This window comes from Antechinus flavipes, chromosome 4, assembly GCF_016432865.1.
Source record: "Antechinus flavipes isolate AdamAnt ecotype Samford, QLD, Australia chromosome 4, AdamAnt_v2, whole genome shotgun sequence".
In the NCBI taxonomy this organism is placed as follows: Eukaryota; Metazoa; Chordata; class Mammalia; order Dasyuromorphia; family Dasyuridae; genus Antechinus; species Antechinus flavipes.
In genome coordinates this window covers 426275396-426287470 of record NC_067401.1, presented here as the reverse complement: position 1 = coordinate 426287470, position 12075 = coordinate 426275396, and the positions used below count along the sequence as shown (strand labels likewise).

At 32.3% G+C, this 12075-nt stretch overlaps 1 protein-coding gene across 4 annotated transcripts in view; it reads right to left on the bottom strand.

The window, feature by feature from the left end:
- Positions 1–12075, bottom strand: part of KIFAP3 (kinesin associated protein 3) — a 217352-nt gene that overhangs the window by 147338 nt on the left and 57939 nt on the right. For all 4 annotated transcript variants that reach the window (XM_051998975.1, XM_051998973.1, XM_051998971.1 and 1 more), the window contains exons 6-9: positions 6162–6261; positions 5496–5620; positions 2328–2426; positions 567–745 (exon numbers count right to left, since the gene is read on the bottom strand). In XM_051998975.1, coding sequence (XP_051854935.1) covers positions 567–745; positions 2328–2426; positions 5496–5620; positions 6162–6261 — 503 coding nt within the window. The remainder of the gene's footprint in view (positions 1–566; positions 746–2327; positions 2427–5495; positions 5621–6161; positions 6262–12075) is intronic.

The window sequence follows — 12075 nt, the reverse complement described above, 5'->3', positions numbered from 1 at the left end:
CTTTTTTGTTATGTCTATGGATATGTTCTGTTTTGTTTTCAAAGTTCAAAATTAAAAAAAATAATTATATATCAAAACAATCATTCTTTTAAACATACATATATATATGTTGATACATGTATGAATGTATAGATATATGTGTATATATACATTTAAGAATATATATTCTTATGTTATATATTTGGATATTTTGTAATTAAAAACCTAAGTATTATTCTATAACTGGGTACTAAATAAGTAGCCATATGTCAGGCACTGTTCATACCTCTTAAAATGTTCCTCTCAGATTTTCCATTTTCAATAGAATTAGCTCCCTCTATGGAGAAATTATACTCTTTTCTTCCATGCTCTTTAAAATACATCTTACTCAACTAAAAAGCTTGACTTATCTGGAATATTATCTAATCTTGAATACTTTTTTTCCTGATGTCAGATAAATGAGACATTATTATGGTAAAGAGAGAACTAAAATTGTGAAAAATTATTTTGCATTGACATTATTATGTATTTTTATAACAACTTCTGACACAGAACAATTTACAACTTAGTAGGGTTTCACAACTTACCATATCATTTTTGTTTTCCATAAAAATGCTAAGCTTCTTTAAGAAAGATACCACCAGAATTAGGAGTTCAAAGTTATCTCGATCTAGTGCCTTCACTAGCATATGAACTATGTTCTTATTCCTCATTTTCAGCTCAGTCCGAGTATCCTCAGCAAGATTCAAGAGCAAATATAAAGCGACTAGAAAAATAAACATAACTGGTTAGGGTACTAGACTGTTAAAAGTTTTTTAAAACATATTTTTTCACTATAAACAAAAGTCCTTAGGAGAGACTAAGCATTACTTTCAGCCATTTTTATTAATTAATAAATATAGGTAAATAAAGCCAGAAAAATTGTTAAATATGCAGATGTGGAAATAATTGTCAGAAATCTGAGAAACCAAGGGATGTTATTTATCATGCTTTATTACATTAAGGTTGCTATTCTGAAGCTAGTTAAAAATTTTAAAATGTGCTTCCTTACTTTGAACCAAATTTTGCGAAAAAGAAGAATTTTTTTTTTCATTCAAAATACTTCAATAAATGTATATATTTATTTAAGGGCTAAAGTAGAAAATAATTGAGAAAAAAGTTACATCACAATAATTTTCAACACATCTATTTAAATATCTGAATAACAATATGACATGTTAAAAGTTAAAATTCAATTTAAGTCTGTAAAACTTTGATATGAAAATATAGAAAGCAATATATCCTTTAAGGCTAAGATAATATATTAATCTCAAAAAAATGTGATCAAGGTGTTACTTGAATGATTGGGACAAATTATTCTTTTTAATATTTTAAGAAAAATGTGAATACTCAGAGATTTAAATGATTCTGTAGATGTTATAGTAAGTGACTTTAACAATCACTTGTATGGACAGTACTCAAAGGGCTACTAGGAGGGCACAATGAAGTTAGGAAGACCTGAATTCAAATTTGGCTTCAGATACTAACTAGCTATGTGACTCCTAGCAAGTCACTTCATTTTGTTTGCCTCAGTTTCCTTATTTGTAAAATAAACTGAAGAAGAAAATGACAAATAACTCCAGTATTACTGCCAAGAAAATTCCAAATGGGGTCACTAAGATTGAAAATGACTGAACAAAAACACAGACCTAAAACTGACAGATTTCTGTGTGTTGATCAAAAAAGTTCTTAAGGAGGTGAACTAACAACTATCTATAATAAGGAGCTGCCCAGCTATCAAAGAATATCACCTTATTCCTGCTAATAACCACGTTAAGTGTTTTAGTATTTAACTAATTCCTACATATTCTAAGCTACAAGCTTTGTTTACATTTACATTATGGATAAAGTCCAGAGACATAAGACTACTGTCTCTTAAATCAAAGAAATGCTCAGATTTAATTTTTTTATGAGAATTTTTTCATCCATGGAAAACAGTAACCTTTAAAATTGGAAACTGGATAAAACATGTTTTAATATTAAGAAAAACATCTTTGAAAAGTTATGATTGAAGTTTCTGTCTATATATATATCTATGCATATATATGTAAATTTCAACATTTAAAGTGCTATATTAATGAAAAGGCAAGGGAAAAGACAGGGAATGTGATGATTGCTTAAACAACCAAATAATTTTAGTTTCTGAAATAAACCTGAGATAAATACAATGAGAAGGTTTATGTTATACTGAAATTTATAATGTTCTAATGATTTTTGGATTTGGTTTTGATGAGATCATGAAAATCAGAACAAATTAATAAATGTATAAAGTAAGTACTTTTTCTTTTTCATAGATTCCGAATTTGTACCTCGTAAAAGCTGCTCCTGCTTTACAACCAAACCTTGGTACTTCTTGTAGGTTTTTTCATAATCTTTTTTCATGGTTTGATTTTCAGGGTCTTCTTCAAGTAAAAACATCAAGTTAAGGATTATATTATATTCATAAAAGCAACAGAAAACTATTGAAAATGTTATGAGCAAAAGTATTCAAAATTACTATGCTCAATATATTCATTAATTTTGATCAAATACATAATTATAGAATGTGAGTCCCTTATGAGCAAGAATTGTTTCATTTCTGTTTTTTTAGCCTTACCACTTTACATAATGCTTGTAGGTACTTGTTAAATGCACCCTGAATTAAAATGCATCATTAAGAAACTTCATAGTATCCAAAAGCTCACTTAACATAAAACTAGATAATAATGAGAGACTATGCATGAACTTATAACAGACAGGACTGTTTATCACAGTTCTCTTTCAATTTTATTAGAATAAAACCCAACTTTCAATGTCAGAGACCCAGGTCTAATGCTCTGTGAAATGAATCAATTTTGACACTACTTTTGCAATAAGCAGTATTTAATATAGGATTGGAAAAGTCACGAGTTACAAAAGTTTTCTGAACATAAAGCATACTACCATTGGCACTCAGGAGTCATGCAAAAACGTCTCTGCCTAATCTTAGAGGGCTATAGGTTTAGATTAGGTTCAGGAGAATATGTGAGAGAATCTTCTGCCAATGACTGGTCATCATGGTAAGAAATCCTCAGAAACAACAGCTGGTGATTACAAAGAAGTAAATTCTTGAGACTTGCAGAAGAAAAAAAGGGATTTTGTCATATTATCAAGAATGGGACTAAGAGGTTTCACCCATAGCAGATATTGATAGGAAGCCTTGCTCCTACTGCTATTTAATCTCAACTTCCCAAATTCTTAACCACTTTCTCATTGTTTTCATTGGTGCTATGTTATGAGAGCTATTGCCAGTGCGGCGTCTTTGGACATCCAAACCTGTATAAGCATCTAGAACTCAATGCAGCCAAAAGGGATCTCATTTTTTCCCACTAACTATCTGACTTTCCCAAATTTCCCTATTACTACTGAGCATGCTACAATATACGGGACTGACTCCAAACTGGGTGTCATGCTTGAAATTCTCTCTGTTGCTAAGTCTATTGTTTTTACTTTTATAACATTTCTCCCATGCATCTCCTTCTCTTGACTCATCTTTTCATGACTGGACTCTTACAACAGACGTCTAACTTGATCATTGTCCCTCAAGTATCTTCATTCTTATTCATCATCCACTCAGATTCCAAGCTTCCCATAGTACAGTCAGTTAGTTGGTCAAGTAGCACTTATGCTAAATGCTGGGAATATAAACTTAAATAGAGAAAAAAGGCAACCCTTACATTCTAATGGGGGATGACAACACATAAACTGAAGCTGAAAAGTGTGTGTGTGTGTGTGTGTGTGTGTGTGAGAGAGAGAGAGAGACAGAGACATACAGACACACACACACACACACACACACACCCCCATATACAGCCTGATGAGTCCTGGGATTTGGCTGGCTAGGGTCCCCTCTCTCACTGGAGGTTCTAAGAGGAACCATGCATCAGAGAAAGGCAGTTCCAATGTTTGAATTCCAAGGCTGAAGGAAAGCTTCTTGGGAGAAGCTGGGGAATGGTGAAGAAGTTCTGAGGATAGTCTGGATCAATACATGACTCCCTATGATTTCCTGAAGGATTTAATATAAAATAGTCTAACATTTAAAGATCTTCATCACGTTGTAATTGAAACTCCTGATGTCCAGCATTACATTGGGCCCCACTCTTCATATTTTGTATACATCATTTGCCATTCCTCAAACAGAACCCCCTTCTCTATTTCTTTTAGCTGTCTCTGAGACCTGGAATGCTTTTCAACTTTACCCTTTCCTACTTCTTATAGAGCACAGCTCTAATTCTACTTTCTATATAGCAATCTATCCCAGCATTCCCAATCTCCCCTACCTTATAAAGCCTTCCCTCTCAGACAAACGACAATAGCTACCTTTCATCTACTCTGTATATATCTTGTATGTACATAAGTTGCTTCTATGTTGTCTCTCCCACCAGAATATGAGTTTCTTGAAAGCAGGGATGTTATAAACCATTCTCTGTATTCCTAATATTCAAGACAGTACTTGGACACATAGTAAGTACTTAATATTTGTTTACCAAAAGTACTATTGCCTCATAGGTGTAAGAATAGGTCTCCAGTATCATTGTAGAAATGGAAGTAGATTTTTTTTTTAACATCTATTGGAATTCTAAGTGAATTTTCCATTGGAAAAATGTCTTTTATATAAAAGATGATTTGGTTCTATAGTCAAAAACTTCAGGTACTATATTCATTATCAATAACATTGCTTCTATGGGAAAATGCATTTCAAATTCCAACCAATTTACACACAAAATCTTTGAACACAACAGGTTACCTATATTCTTCATGTGCTTATGGCTAATGCACCAAGGGCAGTTTCTGATGAAAAAAATTTTGAAATAATAATTACCTACCTCATCTTCAAGTACCTATCTTCTTCATGTGGTGAGTGAATATTTTATCTAATTCTGGCAGTCACACTTTGAGACAACAGTGACTAGCTAGAGAGCATTCAAGTGAGTAACATAGATAGTCACTACCATGAAGGGACACTGAGGAAGTGGAGGATTCATTCATTCCTTCAATTATCTGTTATGAAGAAAGTAAGCTTAAAATAATTGCCTGGCTGGCATGTAGAAGCTTTGTTATATGTCTGTTATTCCAGAGAGCAAAACTAGAACCAAGGGTTCTAAATTATAATAGGGAAACAAATTTCTAATACAACAAATAATTTTTTTTTCCTGAGGCAAATGGGGTTAAGTGACTTGCCCAGAGTCGCACAGGAAGTGTTAAGTTCTGAAACTAGATTTGAACTTAGGTGCTCCTGACTTCAGGGCTGGTGCTCTATCTACTGCATCACCTAGCTGCCCCCACAACAAAGAACTTTTTAACAGCTATAACTATTTATCCTGACATTTTCTTCACTTTTGCCCTCTTTAAGTAAAAGAACTTTATTAATGCTACATCACTAAATAACCAGATAAAAAATTTCAATATATTTACTGTCAAAAGCTACAGTCGACCAAAGTCTCATTCTAAAAGGATATCAGCTTTCTTCTTCTTAGAAAGTTCTTCTTGCCATAGTTCATGTCTCTTCAACTCATGATCAATTATGTTCATACATAGAGCTCCAATTTTATAGTGAGTGATTAGGCCATGAAATTGAGAAAAACTACATTAAAAGAAAAGATGTATATATGTATTTAATAGAAATAGGTACAATTCAAGCTTGAGGCAACAGGTTTTAGGTACATAGTAAAATAAAGTCATATACATTATAAATCAATATTTTTATAAAGGAATATATACACATTGCACAATGAAGACTTGAAATCTGTAAGACTTTATTGCTCTCAGAATTGACATTCTTTAAGTACTTCTAACATAATTCAAATTTAAAGCCAAAACCCCAGAATTACTCAGAACATATTTTTAATACTTATGATTCTAGTAGCTACTCACTAAGCTATCCTCAAAAACAATTTTCAAAAAGCTACGTAGTAAGACTTAATTATGTCACAATGTGTGAAAGCCACTTTAATTATTACATAAAATATAACCTTCAAAATCAAAAATTGAAAAAAAATTTCAAAATCAAAAAAATAAATGGACATTTATTCTGTATCTATTTTGTAAATTATACTATGTTAGAATGATAAAAAATTGGAATATACGAGAGGCATTTACATTAGTTTCATAATTCTTGTACTTACCTGGAAAAGCAGAAGAAAATATATATTATGTTAGTAGCCAGTTCTACACTTTGCTTCCAGTCTTCTCTCAGTACTCTAGCTAATGCACCAAGGGCAGTTTCTGATGAAAAAAATTTTGAAATAATAATTACCTACCTCATTTCAAGTACAATGTTAAGACTTTCATCTATTAACAATCAGGCTAACATGTTAGAATTGTGAAGAAAGATGATAGAAATCAGTCTCTGTTTTTAGACAGAAAACATGTTCAATAAATTATAATTTATAAACTGTAAAACTACAAAATTGCATTAAGAATGTAAATGTAAATTAAGTGATCCTTTTATTTATGTTACAGAATTTTACCAAAAGAAAGTTCATTTCAACAGCCTGTGGGATAGAGCTTAAAACACTTCCTATTTTTGAAACTAAATTTCTGTGGACTCCTAGTCCAGTATAAGGAACTGCCTAGTTAATTAAGGGAGTTCATTCTATCTTTGGACACCTCTAATTTTTTGTTAAATTTTAAACTTAAATCTGCTGCTCTACAGCTTCCTCTCGATGTTCTTAGTTCTTAGTTAACTTAGTTCTTAGAGACAAACTAAACCAGCCTTCACATGTTCAAATATCACACTAATAATTTCCCATCCCTTCCCCTAAGTATTCTAATTTTTCCATCTTAAATATCCCTAGTTCTTTTAAGAAATCCTCATATGAAATGGTTCCAGTCCACTCAGCATCTTGTTTACCCTTCTCAGGGTACAATCCAGTTTTTAAAAACCTTTCCTATGTGATAACCTGAACTGAATGAATGAGCTATTCCTGGTAGAACAATTCCATCGTCAGGAAGCAGCAAGATGGTGCCATAGTGCAGTGCACATTGGCACTGGGCCTGGAGTCATTACTCAAGTTCAAATCTGTACTCAGACACTTCTCTAGTGTGTGACTCTGAGCAAATCACTTAATCCCGGTTTGCTTCATTTCCTGGGGAAAGAAATGGCAAACTACTTCAGTATTCTTTGTCAACAAAGTTCCATAAATGATCATGAAAAGTTAGTTAGAACTGAATTATAATGGTTAATGGTAGGAAGTAGCTAGATGGTGGCCAAATAGGGGATTGTATATTCAGTTCTAAAACTGGAAGTCAATGGAGTTTATTGGAGGGGGGAGGTGAAAGGGTATATGTGTTAACATAGTAATTTTCTCCTCCCCATTTTTTAAGAATTCAATTTTATTTTATATTTTCTGTTCCAAATTCTTTCTCACCCTCAGTCCCTCCTTTACTTATTGAGAAGGCTAGAAAAACAACATCCATTAAAAATATGCGGGCATACAAAACAAGTTCATTTATTAGTCATGTGAAAAGAAAGGAAAAGAAAAAGGAAAGAAAAAAGAAAAGATGAAAAAAGAAGAAAAATAAATGCTTTCATTTATATCCTGGTCCATCAGCATGTTTCATCATGAGTACTTCAGAATTATGGTTGATCACTGTGCTGATCAGAATTAAGTCTTTCAGAGTTGCCTCCTGGTAACCTCTCTTACTCTTTGGTCATGAATGCTTCCCTTATCTGTAGATCAGAGAGGTGATTTCTTCCATGTTTCTCTAATTTGCTCATATCACTCTTTATATTGAAATTACGTACCCAAGTAGAACTTATCTTAATATACAATGTGTGATGTTCCTTTTTAGCTGGATTCTGCCAGACTGTTACTCAGTTTCCCCAATACTTTCTATCAAATAATGAGCTCTTGCTCCAACTTCTAGGATCTTTGAGTTTATCCAAACACTACTGCACTGCTGTGCTCATTTGCTTCTGCTGTATATTGTATACTTAAATCTATTTCAACCTCTTTATTTTTGTTCACAGTCCTAAACTGCTTTGAAAATTACAACTCTGTGGAATAGTTTGAGATCAGGAATTACCAGGCTTCCTTCCTTGCCATTTTTCCCCTGATTCCATTGAGATATATAGATAGATAGATAGATAGATAGATAGATATTTACTTTTCCCTCTCCAGGAGAATCTTCTTAATATTTTTTCTAGATAAATAAAGTAATTTTTTGATAGTTGGTCTAGCACTGAAAAATTAAATTCATTGAGGCAATATTGTAATTTTTATATTGGCTTGGCCTTCCCATAAGAATATAACTACAATTATTTATTTTAGCCTTTAGTTGTATAATAATTTTTATAATTGTATTCATATGGCTCTTGTGTTTTGAGCAGCATTATCATGTATTTTATATTGTTTGTAGTAGTTTTAACTGAAATTTCTCTTTCTAGCTCTTCCTAGTGGATACTATAAGTAATTATCAAAATGACAATGAGGTATAAGTATTTATTTTATATCCTACAATTTTCTGTTTTTTAATTGTTTCAATTAGTTTTTTTAGTTGATTCATTAGGATTCTTTAATTAAAAATATATTTTATAAAAAGTGATAGTTTTTTCTCTTTCTTCATCCTAATTTCCTTAATTTCTTTTTCTTATCTTATTGCTGTAGATAGCATTTCTAATTCAATACTGAATAGTAATGGTGATAATAAACTTGCATCATTTCCTGATTGTACTGTAAAAACTTCTCACATATCATACTGGCTCTTGATTTCTGATGGATACTACTTATCATTTTAAGAAAAGCATTTGTTCCTAGGCTTTCTAGTATTTTTACTGAGAACAGATGCTGTATTTTGCTGAAAGCTTTTTATGCATCTATTTGATATAATTTCAGTTGTTTTTCTTGTCAACATATTCAATTATAATCCAATTCTCCCTGTGCAACAAGAAAACTGTTCGGTTCTGCAAACATATATTGTATCTAGGATATACTGCAACATATTTAACATATATAGGACTGCTTGCCATCTAGGGAGGGGGTGGAGGGAGGCAGGGGAAAAATCGGAACAGAAGTGAGTGCAAAGGATAATGTAAAAATTACCCTGGCATGGGTTCTTTCAATAAAAAGTTATTAAAAAAAACATATTCAATCATATTATTATTTTCCTAATGTTGAGAAAGTCCTATATTTCTGATATGAGTCTAGCCTAGTTATTATAGTCCGAATATGACCATAATATATTGTTATAATCTCCTTGTTAGTATTTTAATTTTTTTACGTAAATGTTTATTATGGAAATTAGACTTCTTTTCCCCTCTCTTTTGACTCTCTCTGGTTATACATCAAAACCATATTTGTGTTATAGGAGGAGTTTGGTTGTATCCCTTCTTTATTTTTTCAAACATTTTATGTAATATTGGAATTCATTATTTAAATGTTTCTAGAACTCAATTTTTTTTTCTGTTTAGGAATTTATGAATTCTTCTATTTATTTTTTAAAATATGATTATTTATATATTCTATTTTTTGTTTGGTTATTCTAGGAAATTTTTAGTTTGTAAATATTCTTAAATTTCATTCAGATTGTCAGTTTTATTGGCATGATGCTGGGCAAAACAACTAATTGCTTTTATCTCTTCTTTAATGATTGTGATTTTATCTTTTTGGGATAATTTGTTTTTTGTACTAGTTCTAGTTATTCAACATCTTATTTTTTATACATTTTCAATTTTGTTCATTTCACCTTTTATTTCTATTTTGGTGTTTAATTGAAGGTTTTTAATTTGCTGCTTCTGTTGTTCTTTACAATACTATCCATTGATCTACTCTTCTTTTTCACTGATGTAATCATTCAGAAATATAAAATTTCTTCTCTGTTGTACATTTGCTAACATACACACTTTGGCTACAAATTTTTGAATTTTGTCTCATTGTTGTGATCAACTTTAAAGAATTTATTGTTTCTATGATGTTTTTGATCCACTTATTCTTTAGGATTGAGTGAATTAATTCCAATTAATTTTTAATCTACATCAAAGGTCCTTTTCTGAATATAATTTCTATTTTATTATGGGTGATAAAGATGCATTTAGCATTTTTACTTTTCTGCATTTGTGATGTGTTTTTATGCTCAAATATGTTGTCAATTTCTGTAAAAGCAGCTAAGAAATAAGTAAGAAATATACTTCTTTTTTTTCCTGTTCAATATTCCCCATAAATCTATCATTTCTAACTTCTCAAAAATTTTATTCATCTCTTTATTTTTTTTTCTACTTTATTTTAAGGTTAAATTTTTCTAGGTCTGAGAGGAGTAAATTGAAATCCCTCAACATTATAGTATTACCGTCTTATTTTCTTCTTTAAATTCATTAACTTTTCATTGTACATGATATATATATATATATTTTATTATTATTTTTTTTTGGTTTGGGTTTCTTTGGTTGTTTTTTTTCCCCCAGAGGCAATTGTGGTTAAATGAATTGCCTAGGGTCACACATTAGGAAGTGTTAAGTGTCTGAGGCTGAATTTGAACTCAGATCCTCTTGATTCCAGGGCTGGAGGAATCAAAATGCTCTACCCACCGCGTCACCTCTATGCCATCTTTTACTAAAATATAGCTATGTTTATCTCTATATTTTCTTTTGCTTTTTCTGAGATGATTGCTATTTCTCTCTTTTTTAGTTTAGTTGAAGTGTAATATATTTTGGTCCAGCCCCTTTTTCAAATATCTTTCTTATAAAGATAGTTGAATTCTGTTTCTAATTCATTCTATTATCTTCTATTTCATAGGTGAGTTAATCCCTTCAAATTCCACCATATTTCCCTACATTCCCATTCTCTTCTCTTTTCCCTTTTCTTCCCCATCTCTTCCTCTCTTTAAAGGTCTGTTTTATTTCTGACTACTGCCCTCCCTTAATCTATCCTTCCTCTTTTCTGCCCCCCTCACTCTTTCCTTTAACTTCTTTGCCCTCTACTGCTAGGTAAATATAAATTTCTGTATACAACAATATATTTGCATATTCTTCCCTCTTTTAACCAGGTAGCTCTTGTCTTTTGGAGTTTATAACCTAATTCGAGGGACAACAAATCCATACAAACAAGCTATATTCCAGATGAACAGGAAATAATTAGGATTTAAGAAAGATTTTCTGAATTAGTTGAAATTTTAATTGGAAATTCAGGAGATGAGGGGACATTCCAGTCATGGAAGAAGCCAGAGGAAATATCTAAAGCTGAGAGAGAGACAGACCATTCTGTTTATGGAACAGACAGGTAGGGAGGGCAGTGTTACTGAATTAAAGAGTGGTACATGGCAGAGACTAAGGTGTAAGAAGACTGGAAAGGTAGTAGTGGGCTAGATTATGAAGGGCTCTGAATACCAGAGGCAGTATTTATCCTATAGGACATAAGAGAGCTAATGGAATTTACTGAGTAGGGTGGTAACCTGGTCAGACTGGTACTTCAGGAAAACACTTTAATGGCTGAATGGAGGGCAGATTAATGTGAGGAGAGAATCCAGATGTGAGGTGATAACAGGGCCTGAGGAGGGTTACTAGCTGTGTTGTTAGAGTCATCATAGAGAAAAAAAACTGTAAGATTTGATTATGTGGAGTGAACAACAGTGAGGAGTCAAGGATAATCCAGAGGTTATGAAACTGAGTGACGGTAGTGACAGTGACACCCTTGACAGTAACAGTTTGGAGGAGGGAGAATTTGTTCTCTTTTGGAAATGCTGAGTCTGAAATGTCTATAGCGCCTCCAGGTGAAAATGTTCAGTAGGCAGCTGGTTGGTGATGTGGCATCTGAAGGCAAGAGAGAGTGCAGCTAGATAAGCAGATCTGGAAACAGTCTGAATAAAGGTGATAAATGAATTCATGGGAGCTGATGAGATCACCAAATGAGGGAGGAAAGAGACAAGGGTGCAGGACAGAATCCTGTTAAGACACCCATGCTAGTGAATGTGATGTGCAAGGAGACCCAGCAAAGGAGACTAAAAAGGAGACATCACATGGGGAAAAGAAAACCACAATTATCACCAAAATTCAAAAAGAAGAGAATATCTAGGAGGAGAAATGAGTCAATGGTATCAAAGTGC